Raw genomic sequence first — 19880 nt, 5'->3', positions numbered from 1 at the left:
GTCCTCGTAAGGGGCTGCAGGCTGTTAAGCTACAGTGGCAAGATGGGTCAAGGAAGCCATTGGCACGGCTTATGTGGCCGCGGGGAAGTGCCGCCTATCCAGCTGAAGGCTCACTCCACTAGAGCTCAGGCGGCCTCGATGGCAGAGGCCCGGGGTCCGGCTCCTTGGAAGAGATATGCAAGGCGGCAACTTGGGCTTCGGCTCATACATTCTCCAAGCATTACCGCTTGACTGTGGCTGCACGGGCGGAGGCCCGGTTTGGAGCTTCAGTGTTGAGGTCAGGATTCAATGTCCCGACCCTGGGTGAGTACTGCTTCGGTACATCCCACCAGTCTATGGATTGATCAGCTTGATGATATGGAAGGTAAAATTATGTATCATACCTGATAATTTTCTTTCCATTATCATAGCTGATCAATCCATAGCCCCTCCCAGATATCTGTACTGTTTTTATTCTGGTTGCATTTCAGGTTCAAGTTTAGTCTTCAGTTACTTCAGAAGACTTCGTGTTCAAGTTTTTTCACTTGGATTCTTCAAGAGTTGAGACGAGTTGTGTTACAGTGAGCTGCTGCATTCCTCTCCCCTCCGTTTTACGGGGCTGGATTGAGATTTAAATTCTGCCGGCACTCCCTCCCGCTTCGTGCGGCTGTAGGGCAGCTTTGTACCCCTCCCCGCTTCGGCGGTGTTAGGGTTCAGTCAGCTCCTCCCGCGGTTGCGGTTGCAGGATAAGCCAGATCCCCCCGCATCGGCGGGTGTGGTGTCCCTCCTCCGCTCCGCGGGGATGAGCTGGACGGATTCCCCTCCCCCACTTGTGTGGGGATGAGCTGGGTTAATTCCCCTCCCCCGTTTCGGCGGTGGTGAGCTGGGCAGAGTGTCCCTTCGTGGGTGTAATTCTCTAAGTGCTGAGTCCTGCGGATGGAGCTTTGATATCGACATACTGAGGAGTTTCCGGCAGCACATGACCACATATAGGGAGGCAAAAGTTTGCTCTCTATCTCCACCTGCTGGTAGATGGACACAACCCACCAGTCTATGGATTGATCAGCTATGATTAATGGAAAGAAAATTATCAGGTATGATACATAATTTTACCTTTAAGACCCAGAGATTGAGTTCCATACTGAGTTTCCAAAAATTGTCTCCAAAGTTAAGTAAAGACTGGATGAGGCTGGGGTGGAGTGAACACCTTGCATGAAGGTTGAGATATTGTAGGAAGGCTCTTTTCTGATAAGGTAGGATGAGAGAGTGTAAGACGTTTTAATTTTGCAGTATTTTCCTCATTTTTGAGGTAGGTGAATCAGGAGATTATGTAATCTGGGAAATAGGGGATTGAATAGTCTTTTTAGATGAGGAAGACTCACTGTGGGTCTGTTTTCTGAGGAAGAGGTGTGTAAATAGTAATGGTGGCGATGAGATGATTTTTTAAAAAGCATTTAGTTGCTGTTGATGAGTCCTGGAGGTGTGCGTGGCCTACAGCTTCAATCATAGTGTGAACTGCGGTGCCTTGATGGAGCATGGTGTCAAGTATTTGTTTCATTAGTTCAGTGCCAAGAGTCATGCTGAGAAGCATGGTGCCAAGATTTTTTTTTTCCCAGAGGAGCAGCGCCAGGGAGAAGGAGATTCTGAATGGTGCTGATGACCTCCAGATGCACCAAGATGCATTATCAATCATTTAAATGTATGTGTCTATCCTTTGAATGCATAGAGTGCATCAAGGCTATTGGAGGGGGAGTGACTCCCAAAGACAACAAAGCAGTAGGCGCTGCAGCAGGGAGAGTTTGTGCAGGCAGAGACAGCTTTTTAGCTGAAAGTTCTTGAAGTGTCTGTTGTACAATGTTTTGTGGTTGATACAGATTTATTTATTTATGGTAATTTGATATACCCGCCTGAACTAACATGTAGACCTAGGCGATTTACAATTCTAAAAAAAATAGTAGAAAATAAGGTAGGCACGAGAAAGGAACTACAATATTCTGATAGGAAAGTGGATTACACACACACTAAGTAGGACCAATACATATCCATACAGGGATGAGGCAAGTGAAGGGAGCAGGGAATGAGTTTGAATCCACAAGAGGATCAAACGCCTGGTGGAACAGCCAGGCCTTTAATGCAGGCTTAAACTTTTTAAAAGACAGTTCAGCACAAACTTCTTGAAGGAAATTCCAGTAGGCAGGGACTTCAAAAAAGGTCACAATATCGAGTTGATTCTAAGCTAGCTTTTTTGGGATTTGGCAAAACTAAAAGGTAATCATTGAGTGATCGCAAGAAAAGAATGGTTGAATATAGAATAGCAAGATTAGCCTGGAAATCCAAGCCGGAAAGCCTTGAAAGTAAGGGTAAGAGGTTTACTATCAATTAAAATGTTCTTCTATGTATTGTGTTGGCATTGCAAGTAGTATACTATGCTATACTTTGTATTGTTATTTGAATATTTTTATTGCCGTAATTGTCTATTTCTCATGTTTGATTTATTCTTGTACACCGCCTTGAGTGAATTCCTTCAAAAAGGAAGTAAATAAAAGATTAGTTCCTCTATAGGAAGCCAGTGATATTTCTGAAGTAGAAGTGAAACATAATCCATTCTTTTAGCATGACAGAGTTTAATTGCGGAATTTTGTAATGTTTGGAGACACTTTAGAGAATAATGAGGAAATCCTAAGTATATTATGTTACAGTAATCGATTTTTGACATCGGAAGGAGAGAATAAGTAAATGAAATGTATCATGATCGAAATAGCTTCTAGTCACAAAAAAGAGGGAATACAGCATACAAAAGCAACCAACCAACCAAACAAACAAAGCAAACACTGGGCCTTCAGGATTGAGAAAAATGTAGTTCTTTATTTATAATGGAGACCCGACACGGTCCGTGTTTCGGCGTACAAACGCCTGCATCAGGGGTCTAACGTAAAAATACATAGAAATATATCAAAAAATATATATGATATATGTAGAACGCAATGGTACAGAACCAACATCAAAATAATATCTAAAAATTAAAATACATGTGCAATCCTTCATAAACATACATTCACATGTACACTTAAAAACAAAATAAAACATAATTGTCATAATTTAAAAAGATATAAATCGGTTATCATATATACAATCCTACATGAACATACATACACATATACATATAAAAAAGATAAAATATAAAAAATATCATTATCATGGCCTGAGAAATATACATTCATACATATGTCTACATATATATATATATATATCTGTACATATCCACATTTACACTTACCTATTCATAAGCGTCAGAGCATATCCACATACATACACATATGCACACAATAATGTCGTATTTCATATTCATGTGTACAAGTCAACATATAAAATAGGCTTGTAGCTTCTAACCAGGTGCAAAGAATGTGAGTCGAGAGTCTAAAGTAACATTAGATATTGAGGTTGGGTTGGAAACTGCCTGAAGAAGAGACCGCTTAGTAGTGATGTGCACATTAAATGTACTCTTGGTATGGGCGAAAGTGCTTTCCTGCAAGTGAAATTCCAATTTTAAACCTCTTGATCTGCGTGCTCGAGGAGACCTATTTTTTTTTTTTTTAAAGAATTCAGAGTTCGTGATCAGAGCCCAAATAAAGCAGATGCAGTTCATGAAAATTGGTTCAAGACATTTTGGTACTACAATTTTTACATTTTTTAAAACTAGGTTTCTTCTTTTTTGGAAATATCAGTGCTGATAAGTCAAACTGAGTTTTGAAAAAAATAATGAAAGACAAGGGTCTGAATGCTGCCGACTGCTGTGGTGGTTTAAAAATAACTGATGGAATTCGAATAAGTAGCGCGTGGCGGAAACTACTACAAATGTTCAGATGAGCTGATTTTAAAGGTGGTCTGAGCTATTTGCCAAAGGCCGGTCGACACCATCAGCTGTGACATCACCTATGTGTGTGGCTGTTAGTCATTCTTCTTGTCTAGGGAGAACTACAGACTTGCAGGGAAAATTATCGAGGATGATCAGGCACTCACAGCACCCACAGAAGTGGCACCTATGCCTGCCTGTGCTGGTTCCAATAACAAAATGGCTGACAGATCCACCTACGGCAGTCTCTGCATCCATTGTGTCAGAACAGTGACATGGGGGCAGGAGTGGGTGAGGTTTGTTCCTGCTCCGAAGAGTCAGCCAGACCACCAGGGCTTCCTGAGGTAGGCCTGGGGAGGGCCTATGAGTGGTTGGATGGTATGGGGGTGGTGGAGAGAGGGGGGCCACTGCTGGCAAGATGGGATCCAGAGGAGAACTTTTTTGGTCAGGTGTGTGTCACTGTGACTGTTCATACTGTACTGGCTCTGCAAGTTTCGATGCCACTGTCTGTGCTATATGTGTTCTGCAGCAGGTCAGTGTGTGAGAAAAGCTTGCACTGTTGCCTCTTCTGCAGCTGTTGCTATTCCACTGTCAGCTTGGCACTTTCTACAAACACTAATCTTTACTGGAGAATTAGAAATGTTTTATGTTTTACTGTGATAGGTTTTAGACTAATAATTTGTTGAATATTAGGTATTCTTTTGATTTGATTTTGACATGGTCTGATTTTAAAACAAAAAAGAAAAGCCTGATTTATTCTTTGCCAGTTGGCTGGCAGGGTGCTCAGCTGCAGTGTGAGAAGTAAACATAGAAATATAGAAAATAACAGCAGATAAAGACTGTATAGCAGTACCCGGTCAAAATGGCCCCTGACAAAAAAGCTCCAAACAAAAAAATCTCCCAACATAATAGCCCCTGACATAACAGCCACTGTTAAAACAGCCCTTGACAAATTAGCCCCCTCCCTTACAAAAGGGCCCGATCAGTCTGCCCAGAATATGGCACTGCATTTTTCCTAACAATCTTACCTTGCCAAACAGGATAAGATAGGTAAGACTATGAAAATGATGACAGTATTGTTTTTTGGGATTTTTTTTTTATTAGCATGTTGATGGAAGAATAGTTTTCTTAAACAGCAGAACAAATCATGAATACCAGTTGGTAGCTATAAAATTTTGTTTATTTATATATGCTTTATTCAATGCAGTGCTGGTAGGAGCCCTTATCAGTGAAGATTTCACTTGTAGTTTATCATCTTTTTTTGTGGTGATATTTTTTCTAGGGGGCTATTTTGTCTAGTGGCTATTTTGTCAAGGGTTATTTTGTGGGAGGTCCATTTTGTTAGGGGCTGATTTATCAGGGGCAATTTTGTAACAAGGATGTTTTGTCTGGGCTTTTTTGTCAGGGCTATTATGTCGGGGTGCCCTGTATAGCCTATTCAGTCTATCCAGCCTTACTATTTACTATTCCTTTCCTCTCCCTTAGAGATCCAGTGTTCTTGTCCCATGCTTTCTTGAATTCAGATGCAATCTTCGTCTCAACCACCTCTACCAGTGGATTCCATACATCCACTACTCTTCACATAAATATTTCCTTACATTATTTCTTAGTCTATCCCCTTTTCACCTTCATCCTATGCCCAGAACTTCCTTTCAGTGAAAGAGACTTGCCTCCTGTGCATTTATGTCACAAAAGTATTTAGATATCTCTATCATATCTCCCCTCTCTTGCTTTTCTTCCAAAGTAAGCATATTGAAATCTTTGTCCCCATATGCTTTATAACAAAGACCATTGACCATTTTAGTAGCGCCCTCTGGACTGACTTTATCCTGTTAAATCTTTTTGAGGGTGCAGTCTCCTGAATAGTAGACAGTATTCTAAATGAACTCTCGCCATAGACTAAAACAAGAGGCACACTCACTTTTTTTTTTTTTTTTTTTGCTGGCCATTCCTCTTCCCTATACACCAGAATCCCATTGCTTTTGCCATCACTTTTTGTACCTGTGATGCACTTTGTGCAGGAGCAAGCAAAGCAGAGATTAACTGTAAGGGTGATTAAATATTGATGTTGGCCAATATGGATTCAGACTGACTTGTCTGAATTTGGATTCCCGATGAGTGGGTCATATGCAGTGGTGTACTGGTAAATTTTTAACAGGCTCTCTCCCCGGTCCACCTCTGTGCCCCCCCCCCCCCCCCCCCCCCCATATTACAGAGCTGGCTATACATACCGAGGAGAGAGCTGGGGTGGGGGGAGGCAATGCTTTACTCCAGAGAATTTTTTTTTAATGCTCCAAGGTTCCAATCTAATTCATGTGGGATAAAATGCCATAAATAAGTAAATAGATAGAAATTCTGAACATTGAGCACCTGATTCCCATAACATGTCTGTTTTAGAAGCCCTTTACCAGGAGAAAAAAAAATCTCTGCACCAATAGCAGGGTTAGGTGTCCCTATAACCAGCCCCTCCAAATGACACACTGATTATGATTTATAACAAATTACTACTCTACCTATGAAAAGTTATACCCTTATACTTCCTCTGTGTACATCCCTATACACAAGACGGCGGCATTTTTAAGAATTTAACGTTTGTTTTTGTTTTTTTAACAGTATCCTCCACTCCCCATCCCACCTCACCTACTCATTACAGACCTCCTCCCCGATCCCTAGAGCTGAAGGGTTCCACTCCCAGCACATACCTGAAGGTAGCGTCCCTGGTGGTCTAGTGGATTCTTCGGGACAGGAAAGATCCCCAGTCTTTCCTGCCCGCTGCCAGCGCTGACCCTCCTCCTGGTGCATCTTCTTTAAAATGACTGCTGAGACATGGGCGGCCTCACAAGACATCTTCCTCTTTCTTCCCTCCCCTCCATTCATATGCATCTCCTTCCTCTCTCATCCATCCTTGTCCAGCTTTTTTCCCTCTCCCCTCCATGGTCCATGTCCAGCATTTGTCCTCTCTCCTCCTATCCATCCATGTTCATCTCACTTCCCTCCCCTCTATCCATGTCCAGAATTTCTCCTCTCTCCCCTAAATCCATGTGCTTCTCCTCCTCTGTCTTCCCTCCCCGCCTTTCATGTCCAACCTTTCTGCTTCCTCTGTCTTCCCTCCCTCCCCTCCATCCATGTCCAGCATTTCTCTTCTCTGCCTTCTCCTCCATCCGTGTGCATCTCCTTCCTCTGTCTTTCCTCCCCTCCAACATTTCTCCTCTCTTCCCTTCCCTCCACTCCATCCATGTCCAGCATTTCTCCTCCTCTCTCCCCTCCCCACCCACGTGCATCTTCTTTCTGTCTTCTCTCTCCTCCATCCAGGTTCAGCATTTCTCCTGCCCTCCCGTCCTATCCGTGTCCAGATATTCTCCTCCGCCCTCCCGCCCCATCCGTGTCCAGCTATTCTCCACCCTCCTGTCCCATCCGTGTCCAGCTATTCTCCGCCCTCCCGTCCCCTCTGTGTCCAGATATTCTCCGCCCTCCCCTTCCCCTCCGTGTCCAGATATTCTCCTCCGCCCTCCCGTCCCCTCCGTGTCCAGCGATTTCTCATCTCTCCCCCCTCCCCTCCCATCCATGCGCAGTGACTCGCCCCAGCCTCTACATGCCCCCCCTTTCAGACCCCGAGACGAGTTCCAGTTCCAACCCCCAGCGCCGGATCACCTGCCCGCCGTCAGCTCCCCGATAGCTCTCTTTTCTTTCCTGCCTGCCTTTAAATGTTTTATTTTACCTTGAGTTGCGGCGCCGGCACTGAAAGCAGCAGGCTCTGTTCGCCTCCAGCCTTCCCTTCCCTCTGTGTCCCGCCCTTGCGAAAACAAGAAATACATCCCTGAGAGAGGTAGTATCCGATGCTCAAGAGGAGAGTTCGTGGGGGTCAGAGGGAGAGCTTTTCTTCTGACGAGTCATAAGGGATTCCCTCTGAGCCTTCCCCTCCACCTGAAAGGAGACTATCTCTTCCGGAGAGTCTGTCCTTTACATCTTTTGTTCGGGAAATGGCTATGGCCATTCCATTCCCTATGGAGGCTGAGGATGAGCCCAGGGCTGAAATGCTTGAGGTCCTGGACTATCCTTCTCCACCTAAAGAGGCTGTGACGGCTCCTCTACATAAGGTGCTGAAAGAAGTCCTTATGCGGAACTGGTCGTTCCCTCTGTCTGGCCCCGTGATCCCAAAGAAAGCTGATTCCCAATACCGGATCCACAGTGAACCTGGATTGATGAGGTCTCAGTTACCCCACATTTCCATGGTGGTGGACTCTGCCCTCAAAAGAGCCAAGAGTACTAGAGACTATGCCTCGGCGCCCCCAGGCAGAGAATATAGGACCTTGTCTTCTTTTGGGAGGAAGACGTATCAGTCCGCTATGCTTGCCGTCCGAATCCAGTCTTACCAGCTCTTCACGAGTGTCCACTTGCAAAACTCGGTGAGGCAGCTGTCTAGCTTGGTTGATGCCCTCCCTCTGGAGCAGCCTGAGCCTTTTCACCAGGTGGTCAGGCAGCAGAAGGCATGTCGTAAATTCCTGGCCAAGGGGCGGCTTACGACTCTCTTCTCTTGATGGGCATCCAGAATTGCTGCTCAAGGTATAGTGATGCGTAGACTCTTAAGGCTGCGTGTCTCTGACCTGGATCATTCGGTCCAGTAGCGGATGGTGGATGTACCTTGCAAGGGGGGGGACGGGGGGGGGGGGACATCATTTTTGGTGAAAAAGTAGAAGATCTTGTTGACCAGATCAAGAAGCATAATGATGCTATGGATTCTCTCTCCCGCTGGGCGCCTTCTGCTACAAACCCCTCAACTAGGAGGTTTTTTTTGGGGAAGCAGAGTGCTCCCTATTCCTATGCTAGGCGTAGGTACTCTCCAGCTTCTCGATAGCCTAGTCAGGCTCAGCTCTAGTGCGCTCGTTCTCGTCAACTGCGGCACCTAAGGCCCCTGCTGCTCCCCAGCAAAAGCAAGGGACGGCTTTTGACTGGCTTCAGTTCAGCATAGCCACTGTAAAAGTGTCCATACCGAACAACTTGCCGGTTGGGGTGGAGGTTAATTTTTTTTCACCAAAGGTTGCCTCATATCTCCAACCAGTGGGTTTCTGCAAATAGTCCAGTTAAAGATACACCCTCAATCTGGAATCCAATCCTCCAAATTGGCCCCGGGAGTTCATTCTTACAGCCGCAGCACAAGCAGGTACTTGCAGAGGAACTCGCCGCCCTTCTAAGGGTCCATGCCGATTCCTGGGCTGACATGGACGTCGACTCACATGTGAGAATAATCAGTCTGCTGTTCTCGAGAATTCCTACTAGGTAAGTATCTTTGCTTTCCTCCTATATGTTTTAAAAGTATTTCCATGTAACTTCCTCGAGTGTCCCCTAGTCTTTGTACTGTTTGGAACGAGTAAAAAAAAATTGATTTACTTCTACTTGTTCTACACCACTCAGGATTTTGTAGACCTCAATCATATCTCCCCACAGCCGTCTCTTTTCCGAGCTGAAGAACCCCTAACCTCTTTAGCCTTCCTCATACGAGAGGAGTTCCATCTCCTTTATCATTGTAATCACTCTTCTTTGAACCTTTCTAAATTTGCTGTAGTCTTTTTGAGATATGGTGACCAGAATTGAACCAATACTCAAGGTGCGAACGCACCATGGAGCGATACAAAAGCATTATAGTATTTTCGGTCTTATTCACCTTCCCTTTCCTAATATTTCCTAGCATCCTGTTTGCTTTTTTGGCTACCACCGCACACTGAGCAGAAGATTTCAGTGTATTATCTACAGCACCCAGATCTTTTTTCTTGAGCACTGGCCCCCAAGTGAACCCTAGCATCAGTTAACTGTGATTCGGATTATTCTTTCCAATGTGCATCACCTTACATTTGTCCACATTAAATTTCATCTGCCATTTGGACACCTAGAGGCATATTTTCAAAGCACTTAGCCTTCCAAAGTTCCATAGAAACCTATGGAACTTTGGAAGGCTAAGTGCTTTGAAAATATGCCTCCTAGTCTTCCAATTTCCAAAGGTCTTTCTGCAATATTTCACAGTCCGCACGTCATTTGAGTCGGACATTGCCCTGGTCCTGCCAGATTGGCTGCTGGTGACAATGGATGCCAGCCTCTCCGGGTGGGGAACTCATTGTCTTGGGCAGTTGGCTCAGGGACGCTGTTTGGAGGAGGAGTCACGATGGTTGATCAGTCATTTGGAGACTCCGGTGATACATCTCGCCCTATTGGCCTTTCAATGCTTAGTACGCTTTCAGGATGTGTGAGTCCTCTCGTACATTGCAACAGCGGTAGCCTATGTCAGTTGGCAGAGGGCTACGAATAGCCCTTAGTTGGCACAAGAAACAGCCCTTCTTATGACCTGGGTAGAACAGAACCTGCGTTTACTATCCACGGCGCATGTAGCAGGGGTCAGCAATCTGAAGGCGGAATACCTCAGTTGGCATCATCTGGATCCAGAAGAGTGGAGTCTGATTCCAGTGGCCGTTCAAACCATAGTCTACCAGTGGGGTCCTCTGATCATGGATCTCATGGCCACAGCCGGGAACGCCAAGACTCCATGATTTTTCAGTCGCATGAAGGAGCTCTTGGGTCTGCTGTTAGCGTTTCCTCTGTGGCTGCTCATTGGTCACGTTCTTCAATACATTTGCGGACACAGTAGCTGGGTGGTCTTGTTGGCCCCCGACTGGCCACGCAGCCCCTGGTTTATGGACCTGGTGCGGCTGCAAGTGGGCGATCCAATCCGTTTTCCTCTGCAGGACGGTTTACTGAGACAGGGTCCCATTCTAATGTCCGACGTGAATCTGTTCTCGTTTATGGCTTGGCTATTGAGCGGGCACGGTTGCTGAAGAAAGGTTATTCTTCTAGGGTAATTAATACCATTTTAAGTTCTTGAAGGGGGTCCACCTCTTGACCTATGTTCGAGTCTGGCCTGTTTTTTGAAGATTGGTGTGAGGACAGATAGTGATTCCCTTTTGGGTGTCAGTTGTTCAACTTCTGGAATTTCTTCAGTGTGGTTTGGAGAAGGGGTTGTCTTCTTCCCTTCGTGTGCAGTTGGCGGTGCTGGCTTGTTTTCAGGGCCTGTTGCAGGGGCGTTCTTTGGCGCTTGTGTCCAGATGGGTCTCTTTTTCCAGGGGGTCAAGAGATTGCGGCCCCCCTGTCTGAGCAGTCGTTCCCCCTTGGGACTTGAATATGAAGCTGTCTGAGTTAAAGGTGCCCTTTGAAGCTCTTCAGCAGGCCACCTTTAAGGATCTTTCTCTCAAAGTGATGTTTCTCTTGGCTATCGCGTCAGCATGGCGTATTTTGGAGTTGCACGCTTTGTTGTGCTGGGATCCATTTTTGGTTTTCTTTAAGGAAAAGGTGTTGTTGAGACCGGTCCTATCTTTTTTCCTAAGGTGGTTTCCCCTTTTCATGTCAATCGGTCTATTTCCTTACTTTCCTTTTCGCAGGAGGAGGCTTCTTCCTTGTATAGGCTTAGATGTCTAGGACGCTGAAGTACTATATGTGCCAAATCTTGTTCCACAGACTCTTTTGTGGTGTTTGCATGACCACGAATAGGACAAGCGGTGTCTAAGGCCTTGATCGCTTGCTGGATTAAGGAGGCCGTGTTGTCCACTTACTATGTGGTAAGATGGCGCTGGTGGACTTGTGGGCGCATTCTACAAGGACACAGGCCTCCTCATGGGCAGAGCATTCTCTTATTCCTAAGCAGGATATTTGGAGGGCTGCTACTTGGTCTTCTCTGCATTCTTTTGTCCGACATTATAGGTTGGACATTCAATCTCAGCAGGACGCTTTTCTTTTGGTGCTTCTGTGTTGATCTGGGGACTTTCCCACCCTTGGTGAGTACTGCATTGGTACTTTCTACTCGTCGGGAATGGTCTGGAGCAGATGATAAGGAAGGAGAAATTAGATCTTTCTTGCTAATTTACTTTCCTTGAGTCTCTCTAGACCATTCCCAGACACCACCCTGGAAGATTGTGTGGATTTTGCAGGTGTCACCGGTGTGGGGGGGGGGGGGGGGTCCGGGAGCTACAGGTGTCACAGTTTAATATCGATTTGGTGCCTCCTTTTCTTTTCTGAGGGTTCTTTTGGGCTTTTCACTGTTCTGTTTTTATGTGTTAAATTTTTTGTTGTTTTTGGTTCTTTAGTTTCTTGTACTTCCTTGGTTATACGAAATACTGAGCAGGTCATGGTTGTACAGTCCCTTATACAGGTGCCACTAGTCAATATTTCTTAGTCTCCCTGTGCTGGTAGGAGAGCATATGACCCACTCATTGGGAATGGTCTGGAGAGACTCAAGGAAGGTAAATTAGGTAAGATCTAATTCTCTTTTACATACATGTGCTTGTGAAACTCAGTTTCCAAACTTCCCTCAAGCCAATTAATGTCAGTCTAAAACGTGCAGTGTTCTTGCTTGAAAGACTAAACAAGAATGACTTTTTATCTTCTTTAAGATGTTTGTGTTAATGTTAGTTTTCTACTGTAATGTAAGCAGGCAATCAAGTTACTTAGCTCATCTCTTGTGCTGGCTTCTTTACAGGGATGAGAGAATTGCTAAATCGGAGCAGATGCGTTCACGAGCTTCTGAAAGTTCTGAAGGCTATAAGGAAACAGATGAGCATCCTGTTAGTAAACGGAGTGATGGTACCTCTACCATGGCCTTTCCTCAGCCAGCCTTGAAACAATCCCATAATAAACCTTCAGAGCTTGAGACTCAGGTTTGTCTTCAAATGAAAAGTGAAACACTAGACCATAATCTGGTTTAAGAATCAAGTTTATTCCTTTTATTCGTTATGGTATATGTAAAATCTATTACACAAATTCCAGTCTTTAACCTCTGAGATGGTTAAAAAACAACAAAACCCCCACCTTTTTGGAAAGACAGTATATTTACTGCAAATGATATTCCATTGACAGGGTCATCAGAGTATTTTCTTTAAATCAAAAAGTTGTAGGACTTGCTAAGAATAACATTCCTGTATTCCTGTTTTATTTGCAGCAAATATATTATCTTCAAAAGTGTTTTGTACCATATCATTTACTATACAGACTCCATTCTTTACTAGAATTGGATACATTTTCTGAGGTATTTTTTGCCTTATGATATTTTGCATAATATGTAAAACTAAGCTATTTGGAACTACTACCCTATGGACAAGTAATCAGCCGTTTGGCTAGGGAGTAGCAGACGGTATAGAATTTATTATAGTATTCTCCGAGGACAAGCAGGCTGCTTGTTCTCACTGATGGGTTGACGTCCTCGGCAGCCCCCTCCATCGGAAAGTTTACTAGCAAAGGCCTTCCCGCCCGAAACCGGCTCGAGCCGGCCAGTCTTCTTTCGTCCGCACTCGGTACGGTCGTGTTACGCCGTTCGTGCCCCAGAGAGTCGACCTCGCGCGTCCTTTTCAACGTGTTTTTTTGTCCTAATTTCTTTAAAAAAAGTTCGGAAAGCGCTCCGGAAGTGTTCCGGAAGACCCTTTTGGGTTTTCTGCCCTTCCCGTATTTCTCAAGTTTTTGCCCCGTAAGTTTTCTTTCGTTGTCGGGGTAGGCCTCTTTTGGCCTCGGTCGAGATTTTCTCCCTCTAAATTTTGGTGCTTCAATTTTCGCCATTCGGCTTTTGATTTCGCCGGCGTGATTTTTTCCGCCCATGACATGGAAGCCTTCCAGCGGCTCAAGAAGTGCAACCAGTGCGCCCGGGTTAATCTCGCTCACTGTATAGCACTCTTGGTGTCTTCATGTGTCTAGGGGCCCAGCACCGCCCTCAGAACTGCAGTCTGTGTTCCCTGTTACAAAGGCGGACTCAGGTAGCGAGATTAGCCCAGTGGAACGTTTTGTTCTCGGGCTCTTCGTCGGCATCGGCACCGGATGGCATCGAGTGCATCGACGTCGTCATGCGTCCGGACCATCTTCCTTGGCTGCCGATCCATCGACGCATCGAGGCATCGCACCATCTGCATCGGCGCCGAGGCATCGGGCGACTGTATCGACGTCGGTGGTACCGAGGCTTCGTCTGCTGATGTCGTCGGACGGAGGTGCATCGTCAGGACGTGCAGGTGAGGGCCTGTCCATTCACCTGCTTGGTGGCGGTGAGCCTTCGGGTGGGTCTCCTCCTACCCTGAGGGCTCCTGCGGTACAGCCCCCCCGGGATCGACCTCTTCGGTCTCGGCCCCGAGGAAGCGTACGGATGGATTCTACGTCCTCCTCGTCGGTGCCGGGGCGCTCCGGTGAAATGCTTCGTAAGAAGTCGAAGAAGATCGCACACCGGTCTCCTCCCATGTCGGCACCGAGAGCTCTGGGTCGCCGAGGGATTCGGCACCCAGCAGGCATCGGCACCGAGAGGACCGCTCACCTCTGTTCAGGAGGTGTCGATGTGCTATCCACTCTGGACAGCCCGGAACAGCCTCCTCGCCGGAAAGGTTCTGACGTCGACGCCTGCATCGGCCTCTCAGCCCTTTCTCTGCAGCCGCCTCTAAAGAGAGCATACGGGCCGTTCTCCAGAGATTCTGGGAGAGCTGTTGCGCCCCTACCCCTCCGGTACCGGCGGTGCTTGCGCCTCCGGTACCGTCGAGCGTGGCGCCGGCTGGCCATCGCCCAGGTTGAGGCCACCAACGTCGGTACCGCGTGCGGTTGCAGATCCGCGGCCACCTCCAGGAAGGCTCCCGACTACGTCGGCGGAGGAGAGCTCGCCGATGCTGGGCGAGGGAGTCTACCTCTCGACGCCCCCACCGTGGACGGGGTTACCACCGAGTCGAGCAGGGCGAGGTTGCAGACACAGGTTCGTGAACTTGTGTCTGACACCGAGGGTGAGGCCTTGTGGGAGGAAGAGGAAGACCCCAGGTATTTCTCTGACGAGGAGTCTGAGGGTCTTTCTTCTGATCCCACTCCCTCTCCTGAAAAGACAGCTTTCTCCTCCCGAGAGTCTGTCTTTTGCTTCCTTTGTCCGGGAGATTGTCTACGGCCATCCCCTTCCCGGTGGTTGTGGAGGACGAGCCCAGGGCTGAAATGTTTGAGCTCCTGGGACTATCCTTCTCCACCTAAGGAAGCATCCACTGTTCCCTTGCACCATGTCCTGAAAAAGACATTGCTTGCGAACTGGACCAAGCCTCTAAGTAATCCCCACATTCCCAGAAGATTGAGTCCCAGTACCGAATCCATGGGGACCCAGAGCTGATGCGCACTCAGTTGCCTCATGACTCTGGAGTTGTGGATTTGGCCCTAAAGAAGGCTAAGAGTTCTAGGGAGCATGCTTCGGCGCCCCCGGCCAAAGACCCTAGAACCTTAGACTCCTTTGGGAGGAAGGCCTACCATTCTTCTATGCTCGTGGCCAAGATCCAGTCTTACCAGCTCTACACGAGCATACACATGCGGAACAATGTGCGGCAGTTGGCGGGCTTGGTTGATGCTCTTCCCCCTGAGCAAGCCAAACCTTTTCAGGAGGTGGTCAGGCAGCTGAAGGCGTGCAGAAAATTCCTGGCCAGAGGAGTTTATGACACTTTTGATGTTGCGTCCAGGGCCGCTGCTCAAGGTGTGGTGATGCGCAGGCTCTCATGGCTGCGTGCCGCCGACCTGGAGAATAGACTCCAGCAGCGGATTGCGGACTCGCCTTGCCGTGCGGACAACATTTTTGGAGAAAAAGTCGAGCAGGTGGTAGGTCTCTCCACCAGCGGGACACCGCATTCGACAAGTTCTCCCGCCGGCAGCCTTCAGCCTCTACCTCTACAGGTAGAAGATTTTCGGGGGAAGGAAGACGGTCCCTATGCTTCTGGTAAGCGTATGTACAATCCTCCTTCCCGACAGCCTGCGGCCCAGGCTAAGCCCCAGCGCGCTCGCTCTCGTCAGCAGCGTGCGCCTCAGCAAGGCCCCGCGGCTCCCCAGCAAAAGCAAGGGGCAAGCTTTTGACTGGCTCCAGCAGAGCATAGCCGTCATCCAAGTGTCAGTGCCGGGCGACCTGCCCCCCAGGGGTCGGGGGGAGGTTGAAAGCTTTTCACCAAAGGCTGGCCCTCATAACCTCCGATCAGTGGGTTCTCCAAATAGTCGGCAAGGATACACCCTCAATTTGGCCTCAAAACCCTCCAAATTGTCCACCGGGAGCTCAGTCTTACAGCTTCCAACACAAGCAGGTACTTGCAGAGGAACTCTCCGCCCTTCTCATGCGCCAATGCGGTCGAGCCCGTGCCATCCGGGCAAGAAGGGCTGGGATTCTATTCCAGGTACTTCCTTGTGGAAAAGAAAACAGGGGGGATGCGTCCCATCCTAGACCTAAGGGCCCTGAACAAATATCTCGTAAAAGAAAAGTTCAGGATGCTTTCCCTGGGCACCCTTCTCCCCATGATTCAGCAAACGATTGGCTATGCTCTCTGGACTTGAAGGATGCCTACACACACATCCCGATACTGCCAGCTCACAGACAGTATCTGCGATTTCAGTTGGGCACACGCCACTTCCAGTACTGTGTGCTACCCTTTGGGCTCGCCTCTGCGCCCAGGGTGTTCACAAAGTGCCTAGCTGTGGTAGCAGCGGCACTCCGCAGGCTGGGGGTGCACGTGTCCATATCTCGACGATTGGCTGGTGAAGAACACATCCGAGGCAGGAGCCCTGCAGTCCATGCAGATGGACTATTCGCCTCCTGGAGCTACTGGGGTTTGTGATAAATTACCCAAAGTCCATCTTCCCCCAGTGCAGAACCTCGAATCATAGGAGCCCTGCTGGATTCTCAGACGGCTCGCGCCTATCTCCCAGAGGCGAGAGCCAACAACGTTGTTGTCCCTCGTCTCGCGTGGTGCGAGCGTCCCCAGCAGATCACAGCTCGGCAGATGTTGAGATTGCTGGGCCACATGGCCTCCCACAGTTCATGTGACTCCCATGGCCCGCCTTCACATGAGATCTGCTCAATGGACCCTAGCCTCCCAGTGGTATCAGGCCCGCTGGGGGTCTAGAGGACGTGATCCCACCTGTCCACGAGTTTTCTCGAATCCCTGTATTGGTGGACGATTTTGTCCAATTTGACTCTGGGACGCCCCTTCCAAATTCCTCAGCCACAAAAAGTGCTGACCACTGGATGCGTCTCTCCTGGGATGGGGAGCTCATGTCGATGGGCTTCACACCCAAGGAAGTTGGTCCCTCCAAGAACGCGATCTACAGATCAATCTTCTGGAGTTGCGAACGATCTGGAACGCTCTGAAGGCTTTCAGAGATCGCGCTGTCCCACCAAATTATCCAAATTCAGACAGACACCAGGTTGCCATGTACTATGCAACAAGCAGGGGGGCACCGGATCTCGCCCGCCTGTGTCAGGAAGCCGTCAGCATGTGGCTCTGGCTCGCCGTCAAGGCATGGTGCTCCAAGCCACATATCTGGCAGGCGTAAACAACAGTCTGGCCGACAAGGTTGAGCAGGATTATGCAACCTCACTAGGTGGTCGCTCAATTCCGTGTGGTACGACAGATCTTCCAGGCGTGGGGCACCCCCCTGGTGGATCTCTTCGCATCTCGAGTGAACCACAAAGTCCCTCAGTTCTGTTCCAGGCTTCAGGCCCACGGCAGACTGGCATCGGATGCCTTCCTCCTGGATTGGGGGGAGGGTCTGCTGTATGCTTATCCTCCCATTCCTCTGGTGGGGAAGACTTTGTTGAAACTCAAGCAAGACCGAGGCACCATGATTCTGATTGCTCCTTTTTGGCCGCGTCAGATCTGGTTCCCCCTTCTTCTGGAGTTATCCTCCGAAGAACCCTGGAGATTGGAGTGTTTCCGACCCTCATCACACAGGACGAGGGGGCGCTTCTGCATCCCAACCTCCAGTCTCTGGCTCTCACGGCCTGGATGTTGAGAGCGTAGACTTTGCCTCTTTGGGTCTGTCAGAGGGTGTCTCCCGCATCTTGCTTGCTTCCAGGAAGATTCCACTAAGAGGAGTTACTTCTTCCATTGGAGGAGGTTTGCCGTCTGGTGTGACAGCAAGGCCCTAGATCCTCGCTCTTGTCCTACACAGACCCTGCTTGAATACCTTCTGCACTTGTCTGAGTCTGGTCTCAAGACCAACTCTGTAAGGGTTCACCTTAGTGCGATCAGTGCATACCATTATCGTGTGGAAGGTAAGCCAATCTCAGGACAGCCTTTAGTTGTTCGCTTCATGAGAGGTTTGCTTTTGTCAAAGCCCCCTGTCAAGCCTCCTACAGTGTCATGGGATCTCAATGTCGTTCTCACCCAGCTGATGAAACCTCCTTTGAGCCACTGAATTCCTGCATCTGAAGTACTTGACCTGGAAGGTCATTTTCTTAGGTGGCAGTTACTTCAGCTCGTAGAGTCAGTGAGCTTCAGGCCCTGGTAGCCCAGGCCCCTTACACCAAATTTCATCATAACAGAGTAGTCCTCCGCACTCACCCTAAGTTTCTGCCGAAGGTTGTGTCGGAGTTCCATCTGAACCAGTCAATTGTCTTGCGAACATTCTTTCCCCGTCCTCATTCCTGCCCTGCTGAACGTCAGCTGCACACATTGGACTGCAAGAGAGCATTGGCCTTCTATCTGGAGCGGACACAGCCCCACAGACAGTCCGCCCAATTGTTTGTTTCTTTTGATCCCAACAAGAGGGGAGTGGCTGTAGGGAAACGCACCATATCCAATTGGCTAGCAGATTGCATTTCCTTCACTTATGCCCAGGCTGGGCTGGCTCTTGAGGGTCATGTCACGGCTCATAATGTTAGAGCCATGGCTGCGTCGGTAGCCCACTTGAAGTCAGCCACCATGGAGGAAATTTGCAAGCTGCGACGTGGTCATCTGTCCACACATTCACATCTCATACTGCCTGCAGCAGGATACCGACGCGACAGTCGGTTCGGGCAGTCAGTTCTTCAGAACCTGTTTGGGCTTTAGGATCCAACTCCACCCCCCGAGGGCCCTGTTTGTTCTGTTCCAGGCTGCACTCTCAGTTAGTTGGTAAATTTTTTAGGTCAATCTCAGTTATGTCCTCGCCGTTGCGAGGCCCAATTGACCATGGTGGTTGTTTTGAGTGAGCCTGGGGCTAGGGATACCCCATCAGTGAGAACAAGCAGCCTGCTTGTCCTCGGAGAGGAAGCGAATGCTACATACCTGTAGAAGGTATTCTCCGAGGACAGCAGGCTGATTGTTCTCACAAACCCGCCCGACTCCCGTTGGAGTTGTGTCTTCCCTTGAAGTGTATTGTCTTGCTACATACTGGACTGGCCGGCTCGAGCCGGTTTCGGGCGGGAAGACGGCCGCGCATGCGCGGTGCGCATGGGCGCGCGAGGACTAGCAAAGGCCTTTGCTAGTAAACTTTCCGATGGAGGGGGCTGCCGAGGACGTCAACCCATCAGTGAGAACAATCAGCCTGCTGTCCTCGGAGAATACCTTCTACAGGTATGTAGCATTCGCTTTACGCGAGGAAAGTAAACAAAAACAAGAGAAACAGGAAGTCTATATGGTTCTCCAAATAAATAGCAGAAAAAATAAGAGCAAAAGAAGCTTTGTTCAAGAAATACAAAAGAACACAACAAGAGGCTCATGGATAAGATTATTGGATTAAACTCAAGCAAAGGCAGAAATACGGCTAGCGAAAGCGCGAGCGGAAGAAAAAATAGCTAAAGATTTAAAGAGAGGTGACGACCTTTTTCAGATATATTGGAGAAAGGAGAAAAGATAGGAATGGAATTGCTAGACTGAAAGTTAATGAGAATGGCTATGTGGAGAGTGAGGAGGATAAAGCGAATGTGCTAAACAGTTACTTCTCTTTGGTGTTCATGGTGGAAAATCCTGGTGAAGGACCGCATTTGGCTGCTGAGGGAATATTTGGGAATGGAGTGGATATTGCGCCATTTACGGAAGAGTTTATAAAGAGCTTGAGAATCAGAAGGTGGACAAAGCTATGGGGCCGGGTGGGATATATCCCAGGATACTGAGGGAGCTCAGGGAGGCCCTGGCGGGATCTCTTAAAAGATTTATTTAATAGATCTTTAGAGACAGGAGAAGTTCCGTGGTATTAGAGACAAGCTGATGTGGTCCCTCTTCACAAAAGTGGAGACCGGGAAGAAGTGGGAAACTAGAGACCGGTAAGTCTCACG

The 19880-nt window shown here is 48.1% G+C and overlaps 1 protein-coding gene across 1 annotated transcript in view; it reads left to right on the top strand.

The window, feature by feature from the left end:
- The window catches only part of PRRC2C (proline rich coiled-coil 2C), a 458438-nt gene that overhangs the window by 110151 nt on the left and 328407 nt on the right, over positions 1–19880 (top strand). Inside the window, 1 exon segment of the mRNA XM_030208285.1 lies at positions 12351–12528. Within this exon segment, the coding sequence (XP_030064145.1) occupies positions 12351–12528 (178 nt within the window).

Source organism: Microcaecilia unicolor, chromosome 6, assembly GCF_901765095.1.
Source record: "Microcaecilia unicolor chromosome 6, aMicUni1.1, whole genome shotgun sequence".
NCBI classification, from domain to species: Eukaryota; Metazoa; Chordata; class Amphibia; order Gymnophiona; family Siphonopidae; genus Microcaecilia; species Microcaecilia unicolor.
This window is presented reverse-complemented; position numbering and strand designations above follow the sequence as displayed.